The 8,976-nt window shown below is 55.3% G+C and overlaps 1 protein-coding gene across 1 annotated transcript in view; it reads right to left on the bottom strand.

Moving 5' to 3' along the window:
* Positions 1–1,004: 1,004 nt before the first annotated feature.
* Positions 1,005–8,976, bottom strand: part of CTIF (cap binding complex dependent translation initiation factor) — a 238,040-nt gene continuing 230,068 nt past the window's right edge. Inside the window, 2 exon segments of the mRNA XM_007465601.1 lie at positions 1,005–1,220; positions 2,965–3,018. Of these exon segments, the coding sequence (XP_007465663.1) occupies positions 1,005–1,220; positions 2,965–3,018 (270 nt within the window).

The raw sequence follows: 8,976 nt of genomic DNA on the forward strand, positions 1-8,976 counted from the left end.
CTGGAAAAAGAGAGAACAGAGGTACTGGAAGCCGGGGCCTGAGGGGCACAGGGTTCCAGCGGGTTCCCCTGCAGGGGCAGAAGTTTCCAGTTACCCTAATTGGCTACTGGCAAGCTGTCTGTGGCTAGAATCCTTCCAGAGGGGGCCGGGTTTGATCTCCCTCTCATCAGGGGGTCCTCGCGGTGCTGACTGTGTGATCACATTGCGGGCCCTTTGCGTTGAGAGGAGACTTCAAAGCAGCTGACTTTTGAAAAAATAAAACACAATGAAACAAAAGCGTGCAAGTAGCAGGAAAAACTCCAGCTCCCCTCCAGACCCCAGGCCCGCCCCCGGCCCCCTGGGCCTGCAGCTTGGGGGCTGAAGGGAGGAGGCTGGAGTGGGGAGGGTGGAGCATGAAGGTTAGAGGAGACGCCTCTGTCCCCGCGCTCGGCCCTAAGGACAAAGGCCGTCAATTGCGGGCGGCTGGTGGGGACCGTGCCTGCCTTTGTACTCCGGGACATCTGCTACACGTCGCCTGCTGCCAGTTGGCGACTGCGGCTGACAGCATGCGGGAACAATGCAAGCCCGTCTCCGACCCACTTTTTCAGCCTTCTGAGGTCCTTTCTGACCCAAGCTGTACCCTGCGTGCGGGCTGCCAAGGCCTCTGAGGAGTCACAGAGATGAACCCCTTGCACACAGCCCTGCTGGGGACATGTTGCATGGGAGGGGGTGGGGAGGAGTGGAAGTGAGGGGAGGGGGAGGGCCGGGCCACCGTGAGGAAGAAACATGCTCCCCTTACTGGTGTGCGCTGCCGCATGCTCGGGCTGGGGGGCTCGGGTAGGGGGGCGCTCCTCCTAGGGCTTTGGTCCCTTCCCCGTCTGGCTCCATACTGGCCGCCGGCTCTGCTTGCCTTCCTCCCCATTTCTTTCTGCCGGCAGGGCCACCCCTGTCCTCCCGCCTGTCCATCTGGCTCTGTGCACCAGGGCCCCAGCTGCCCTCGGGCCACCCGCCAGGCCCCCTGGCTGTCAGGCTGTCAGTTTCTGGATGGTTCTGTTGTAGTACTGCGTGATGGGGGGCGTCAGAGGGTTCCAGCTGTTGGCATGGAGCTCGATGACCTCCAGCAGCAGGGACCGGGTCAGCATCGACTCCGAGGGGCACAGCATCTTGTCACGGGCGCTGGCCAGGAGCTCCGCCATCATCTCGGGCAGCTGCTCCTCCAGCAGTCGGCCTGTGCTCTGCAGCTGTGGGCAGAGAAGTGGGGTTAGGACGTGAGCTGGGCCCTGAAAGGGCTCCTGACCCACCTTGGTTAGGGGTGCTGGGGGCAGGAACGGGAAATAGCTGGATTATCCCAGGAAGGTGCAGGCCCAGGCCTCTATGCCACAGGGCAGAGGGATGGAGAGTGTGGAGGGTGGACACAGCCGATGCGAGAGCCCACATCTAATACCCAATCTGCCGGAGGAATAAGAGGGGTCAGAATATTGCCTGCTGCCCAGGGCTGCCAAGAGTCCTCACCAGGAACACGGCTGCTTCTCCCTTCATCCACTTGCCTCCCCTCCTACAGGAAGCCTTCTTTGACTATCGCCCACAACCTCAATGGCTGTGTGACCTGCTTCCTTCAAGAGTGATCAGGTGGCACCGTGTCAATTTTCACTTGCTGGGATGTCTCTCTGGAAATGAACTTGGTCATTGTTACCTGCATGTGTCCGTGTGGAACCCGAAAGCAGGGATGAGGTCTCCTGCTTCTCTCTTTCCTTCTCTCCTGCTCCCAATCGCACCTACATACCCCCAGAACTGACCCCTGCCCACACTTGTGACACGAAGGGGAGGAGAGAAATATGAACTGGGGCAGAAGGCCAGCCAGAGGGCCTGCCCCCAAGAGAGGCCCCTGGTCATCTCGAAAAGCCCCCTTAGGAAGAAGAAGCCCCGATCCTCTGGATCAGTTGCACCCTCGGCCGGCAGCCCCTGCAGCTCCTCTCCCTATAATCTAAGTCCCCGTCTCTGCCCCACCTCCAGCCTCAGCCCACCCATTTTTTCAAGGCTCCGCTTTCTTCACGAAACCTTCCCTGACCTTTCTGGCCCACTCTGACCTCTCCCCTAACTCCTCAGGGATGCATGCTCTGTACCCATATTTATTCTCTACACCGTCCCATCCACTCTGTGCATGTGACAGAGGTCTCTATCTCTAGCCAGACCACAAGCTGTCTGGAGGCAGGGACCATGCTTTCTCCTTCCCTCCTATCTCCCCTGCCTGGAGCCCCGGCGTGCCCTGGGTGTGGGCCCTGGAAGCCCCTCTCCTCACCACGCTCCACTCTGAATGTCGCTGGGCTGTTTTCTTTCTTTCTTTTTTTTTTTTGGCCACGCCGTGCGACATGCAGGATCTTAGTTCCTCGACCAGGGACCGAACCTGTGCCCTCAGCAGAGGAAGCGTGGAGTCCTAACCACTGGACTGCCAGGGAATTCCCCTTGGACTGTTTTCTGACGGTACAGCTTTGTCCCTGTAACTGGGCCAAAGCCAAGTGTCTGAAGGAAGATCCCGGAGAGCAGCGGCCACACCTTGGGAACAGGAGTGGGACCTCCCATGGGGGCTGCTTGGAAGTGGACAGTGCCAACCTGGGGGTTCAAGCCTCAGCACCTCCCCCCAAACCCCACACCACTGAAGTCAAAGGAGATATGTGGGGGCAGGGCATCACCTAAAATCTCCTAAGTCATTTATGTGGTGCACCTGGCCGAGGAGGAGGTGGTCTTGGGGGCAGAGAGAGAGTGAACGATGCTAGCACTCCATCCTTCCCTCCAGAGAGCCGGCAGTTCCCTCTCCCCCAGCACAAGTCCACATCCACTCAGGAAGCCGCCCGCCACCAGCCCCGCTCGACACGCCCTTGCCCTGGACCCGTGGATGCCTCCAGTGGTGCTTGAGCCCCCATAACTGTTAAGGCGAGAGGGACGCACAGGGTCTGAGGTGGGAGGTGTCTAAGCCACGCTGCTTACCTCCATTGAGCAGCACAGGACGGCATCTTCCTTCACATCCTGAGATTGCAAGAGCTGGAAGAGAGCGGCAGAGAATTCCGCTTAGCGTGGTGCACTGCTCTCAGCCCCCTGCAGCCCAGAACAAGCATCTCCAAGGGGGCGGGCCAGAGAGGCAGCCCACAAAGGACGGAGGGCAGCAGGGGCACTGCCCCAGGAAGCAGTGATTTCTCTGACGGGATCTAAGCAGCTAGAAGACCACCACAGTCACGGAGCGTGGGCATCCCGGCCAGGTCAGAGGGCTTGACTAGAGGCCATGGCAGAGCAAGGCCGCAGGTGGGTTTGAAGGCGGCGGCAAGCGTGCTGGGATCATCAGCTATGAGCAGCTGGTCAGCAAAAATGAAATTCGTGTAGATTTCCTGATTAGTGAGAAGGGCTCAGCCATGGTCTCAGGTGCTCCTGGGCCCTGGCTATAGGAGGACTTGCAGAAATCACAGCAGTCTTCTCCACGGGCCCAGCAATGTGAGCCTGCAAAGCCATGCAGACTGTTCCAGAGGCTGGAATTGCTTCCTGACCAAGGCCACGGCCGGGAGGCTCAGCACGGGGACTGGCCACCCCCCCGTCTGGGCTTTCCTCTATGTGCTGCATTTCATTCATTCAGTCTTTCTCCCTCTCTCTCTAAATTGAGGCATAACTCACGTAACATTAAGTTCACCATTTTCAAGCATACAATTCAGTGACTTTTAGATTCACAAGGTTGTGCGACCATCACTACTAACTCTAGAATATTTTCATGGCTCCCAAAAAAAAACTGTACCCATTAATGATCAGTCCCCTTTCCCCCGCCACCCCACCCCTGACAACCCCTAACCCTTTAATCTCTATAGATTTACCTATTCTGGACATTTTGTACGATGGAATCATATAACATGTGATTTTTTTGTGAATGGCTTCTTCCGCTTATAATGTTTTTAAAGTTCATCCATGCTGTAGCCTGTGTCAGTTCTTCATTCCTTTTTGGGGTTGGAAGATATTCCACTGTATGGATACACCACGTTTTGTTTATCCACTCATCAGTTGACAGACATTTGGGCTGTCTCCACTTTTTGGCTGTCGTGAACAAGGCAGCTATGAACACTTGTGTACAAGTTTTTGTGTGGACATGGGTTTTCATCTCTCTTGGGTACGCACCTAGGAGTGGAATTGCTGGGTCATGTGGTAACTCCACGTTTAGCTGTTTGAGGACCCGATAAACTTTTCTACAGTGGCTGTGCCATTTTTCATTCCCTCCAGCAGTGTCTAGGGTTCTGATTTTTCCACAGCATCACCAATATTTGTTATTTTCTGCCTTTTCCCCCCTTTTTTCCCAGGTAACTTTCCAGCTTTCCTTGGAGACTTTTGGATCACTCCAGCCCATGGTGCCTGCCCCTGCTTCTCACTTCTGGGCACCCCCTGGCTTTCCCACCGCTCAGCATTCCACACAAGTGGCAAGACATCTTCCAGTGTGAACTGTGGCCTCCTGAAGGCAGGGCAGTGTGACGTTCATCTCTGCTACCCTTTAACACCTAGCACAGCTCCTGGCAACAGCAGGGATTCGATAAATGTGGGTCGATATGAGTTATGCATTGTTTTTGTTTTTTGTTTTAAAGGAAGGGCGGAGGGTAAGGAGAGAGCACAAGAGGAAGGCATTTTTAGGGTCAGCTTCCTTGTCCACTAACCGAGAACTAGAGTCAAGGTTTCTGATCTGGGCATGAGGCGTTCAAGGAGGGTGAAGTCACACACAACCCCGGGGACTGTTCTCACTGCAGACTCGAAATCCAAATTCCACACACCCTCCTTAACTTCCCCCTTCTCCTGTCATATTGCAGCCATCCACCCAGCCCAGGGTCTCCCCCAGCAGAAGCCATAAGCGGTCACATCAGGGGGGCTGAAGATGCATGTATTAGATGTCAAATGAGTCCAGGGGCCAGATCAGTGTGGGCTGCTCTGACCAGAGATGCTCTCAGGGACCAGACCTCCTTCCTCTTCATATCTCTGCAGGGCTGGGCATTAACTGATCCCACGGTAGACACACCGAAAAAGAAATCATTTGGGGATGAAGGAGCAGAGGTAGGTCTCAGGCTGCTCAAAAGATGAGCTGGTGGAGAGCAAGGGACAACCCGGGGAAGGTAACAGTGTCGGCCATGCAGTGACAGGCGTTGACGGCCATTGGTGGGCATATGCTCGGCCAATGACACACTTCTGACTCTGGGCCTTTGTGCTCTTGTCACCCAGGAATTCTCAGCCACTACCTGTCTGCAGACCTTCCTTCCCCAGTTTACTCAGGGCTCTGCCCCGACATCACCTCATCCACCAGGGATTCCCTGACTGGCCTGCGTGTAAGTGATCCCGCCGTTCACCTCCTGGCTTACTTCTCTCCACAGCATCTCTCACCCCTGACATACGATCTATTTGTTTGTCTGCTGTCTCCCCCAGGGGAAGGCAAGCTCCAGGAGGGCAAGGCCTGTTTGGTCCATTCTCTTCCCGAAACCTGGCACATAGTAAGCACCTGGAAGTATTTGCTAACAAATATGCCTTGAGTAGCAGGGAGAAAACCCACCCAGCTGGGAGGGTCTGCGAGTGAGGAGGGACTAACCTTGAGCCGCAGCCCCAGGGCAACTCACCCCAGCGCATGCGCTTGAAAAGGCGACAGTGAGCGGGACTTGGATACCTCCACCCCACAGACTTCTCCTGTCAGAGCAGACATGGCACAAAATTATCATCAGTGTGTCTGCAAACGTACAGCGTGTGTGGAAACAGAAGTTGGTATGACTCTCTAAATGGCAATTTGGTGATAGCTATCAACACTACAAGTGTACAAACCCTCTGAGCAGCGATCCTACTTCCAGGAATTTATTCCACACGTGCCCCCCGCTGCCCACATATGCACCAGGACATGGATATGAGGTTTTTGCTGCACTTTTGCAAATAGCTTGAATGGCTAGCAACAAGGGGACTGGTTAGATTATGATGATACATTTGCACAGAGGAATGCTCTGCAGCACACAGCTGTCCACCCTCCTCCCCATGCCGGCGTCTGCTTCTGGAGTTTTCTTGCCCCGCAGGGCTGCAGCCCCTCAAGGAGAGCCAAGGGAAGCTTCCACTGAGTCAGCGTCTGGGGGAATTCTGGGGGTCACACTAGGAAGGACCTCTCTCATCTAGAAAACCCTGGAAGCAGGTTCTGGAAAAAGCTGGGGGGAGGTGACTCACCTTGCAGCAGGTGTACCGAGTCATGGGTACTGGACCACGGGTTGGTTCCGGCATCCAACCCAGCCTGCTCTGGGAGGGGCTGGTTCCAGGACTTGGAGGGCCCTGACTGTCTCGGGGGGAAGGTGGGCGTAGCCCCACTGACTCTGCACGGAACATGAGGACAAATATTAAGAGAACTCTGTGAGGTTTGCTGGGACTTCTTTCTGATGGTAACTTTGTTCCTGCGTAGATTTCCCATAGTGCTTAGCAGGAAGAGAAACCTTAAAATAAAAATTGCTGGTAGAAATCACAAGAAAGGGGGAAAGTGGGGTACCCGGTGGGAAGGGAACTCCCAGAGACAGAGTGGGTGGTGGCAGCCATTTGGGGACGAGGGGAGCAGGCAGAACTGGGAGCTTATGGGAAGGAAGAAACGGGTCCTGCTCTGGGCACACCTAGCATGTTGGCTGACACATAGTAGGTGCTAGTAATGACTGTCACGGGAAATTGAGATGAGCCTGGGATCATGTTCCATTCTGAGACCAGCTTCTTAGAGGTCCTGGGGCTTCGGGACATGGGAGGTAACATGATGGGAAATTCTATGAACAGCCGGGGCCGGGCAAGTACTGGATGCTCTGAAATGTGACTGTTTCTCCCTCCAAGTGGCCCTCCGACTTCTGCCCGCACTGCGTGGACAGCCTCGTGGAGCCTCATGCTTCTGCCAGCACTTTGCCCAGATGAGCAGGTGTCTCCGCTTTCCTTCTACGGCCCGAGGCCCGCCTGCCCTCCGTCTGCTCCCCGGTGACGGTTCAGAACTGCAGAGCCGGCCCAGGGCTTCCCGTTCTTCCTTCATTTCCCGCATCTTGGTGACTGGACTACCCTTCTGCACACCCAAACCCCCGCAGGCCTGCTCCCTCCCTGGGCGGCTCCGGGCTCTGGGGGGGCAGACTCAGGGTGGGGACTCTCAAGCAGGGCTGTGGGCAGGCTCTCACCCCAGAGCCTCTCCTCCCACCTTATCTTTCACCGGTTGTTTGGGAAAGTCTGTGTTAAGCCAAGAATCACATCGAGTGATAGGCCCTCTCGCAAACGGCCTGCTGGGTTTTCTCAAGGAAGTGGGGGAGGACTGACAGGCTTTCACTGTACTTTTCCTTTGCAGTTGCTGGGATGCAGAGTTCAGGAGGGGAATGGGTGCTGCAGACCACGTCCTAGTCTCCCCCAAAAGCTATCTCGGCCTGTCCGTTGCCAGCTTTTGAGGGCGGACCCTTGGAGCCTTAGAGCTGAAGGGCTGCAGAGAGGACGTCCCCTCAGCCCCCATCATCACAGCTGGGAAGTCCCACCCTGCTACTCTGTGTGGTGGAACGAGAGGCCGGCTGGCCTTACCCCGGGGGAGCACTTGACACACGCTATGGGGCTCCCTCCCCAGGACCCCTGTCAGTGTCACTCTGAGAGGCTCCAGTGCCTCTGGGTGATCAACGGCTTCTCAGGGATCCGTCCTTGTCTCGCTCTTTGTGGGCAGTGTCCAAGGGCAAGACCTTTCCACTCTTTTCTGTCTTGGACAAAACTTACCTGTTTTGTGTTCCATTTCTTCATGGCTTGCTTTCCTAAAAGACAGCTAGTTTCTGGACAAATGAATCCCTGCTGGTACACTGAGGGGGCCAACTCTGTCTGCTGTTTATGCGTGTTCTATTTGGGGTCTTCTGGAGACAATGCTTCATTTAACTCCAAGCAACTCTCAAAAAGTAGTGGCAGCTTGAACAGATTCTTGTCCACCCGTGTTCACAACAGCATGATTCACAATAGGCAAGGGGTGGGAGCAACCCAAGTGTCCACTGATGGATGAATGGATAAACTAAATGTGGTCCATCCATATAACGGAATGTTATTCAGCCTTCAAAAGGAAGGAAATCCTATCACATGCTGCGACATGGACGGACCTTGAAGACCTTATGCTGAGTGAAATAAGCCAGTCACAAAAGGACAAGTATTGTAGGATTCCACTTATATGAGGGACCTGGAACAAATTCATAGAGACAGAAGGTAGAATGGTGGTTGTCAGGGGCTGAGGAAGAGGGGCTAGGGAGTTAGTGTTTAATGGGGACAGAGTTTCAGTTTTGCAAGATGGAAAAGTTCTGGAGACGGATGGTGGTGATGGTTGCACGACGACGTGAATGTGCTTAATGCCACTGAACTGTCCACTTTAAAATGGCTAAAATGGTCAATCTTATGCTTGCTTTTTCTTAAACCATGATTTAAAAATGGTTTAAAAGCAGTGGCACGGAGCAGGTACTCTTTGGTGGGCAGGCCATTCTCTGCCTGGACAGGACAGTCCCCCTTCTCTGCTATCGCTCGTTGGAAGAAAAGCTGTAGGGATGGAGGAGACAGGGCTGCCGACCTGGGGGCTGAAGGCCCCGGGGGTGGGGGAGGAGCAGCCCACTCATCAAAGTCTCTGGCACAGAAAGGAGTGTGGGCGGGCCGGGGCAGGCACCCTGGAACAGCGAAATGTGTTTCTTGGACGAGAATCCAAGGCAATTGTGCGAGCCCACACAGTGTTTGTTCGGAAGCTAATGCATTCCTGTCCTATTGTCTCTGCCGGAGACTTGTTGTGGGCACACCCTTCATATCCTCCCTCGGGGAGAGGCCAAGGTGCTTCGAGTCAGGCTGTGGGCGGCTGGACAGCAAAGGGAGAAAGGAGCCTGGTGGGAGCACCTCGGAGTCCCTGGGGGAAGGAAGCCAGGGCAGGGCCATGCCGCCCAAGGTGTGCCCACAGTGCAGCCAGGCTGGTTGCTTGGGATGCCACCCTGTGGGGAGGGA

Source organism: Lipotes vexillifer, unplaced genomic scaffold (assembly GCF_000442215.2).
Source record: "Lipotes vexillifer unplaced genomic scaffold, Lipotes_vexillifer_v1.1 scaffold36, whole genome shotgun sequence".
In the NCBI taxonomy this organism is placed as follows: Eukaryota; Metazoa; Chordata; class Mammalia; order Artiodactyla; family Lipotidae; genus Lipotes; species Lipotes vexillifer.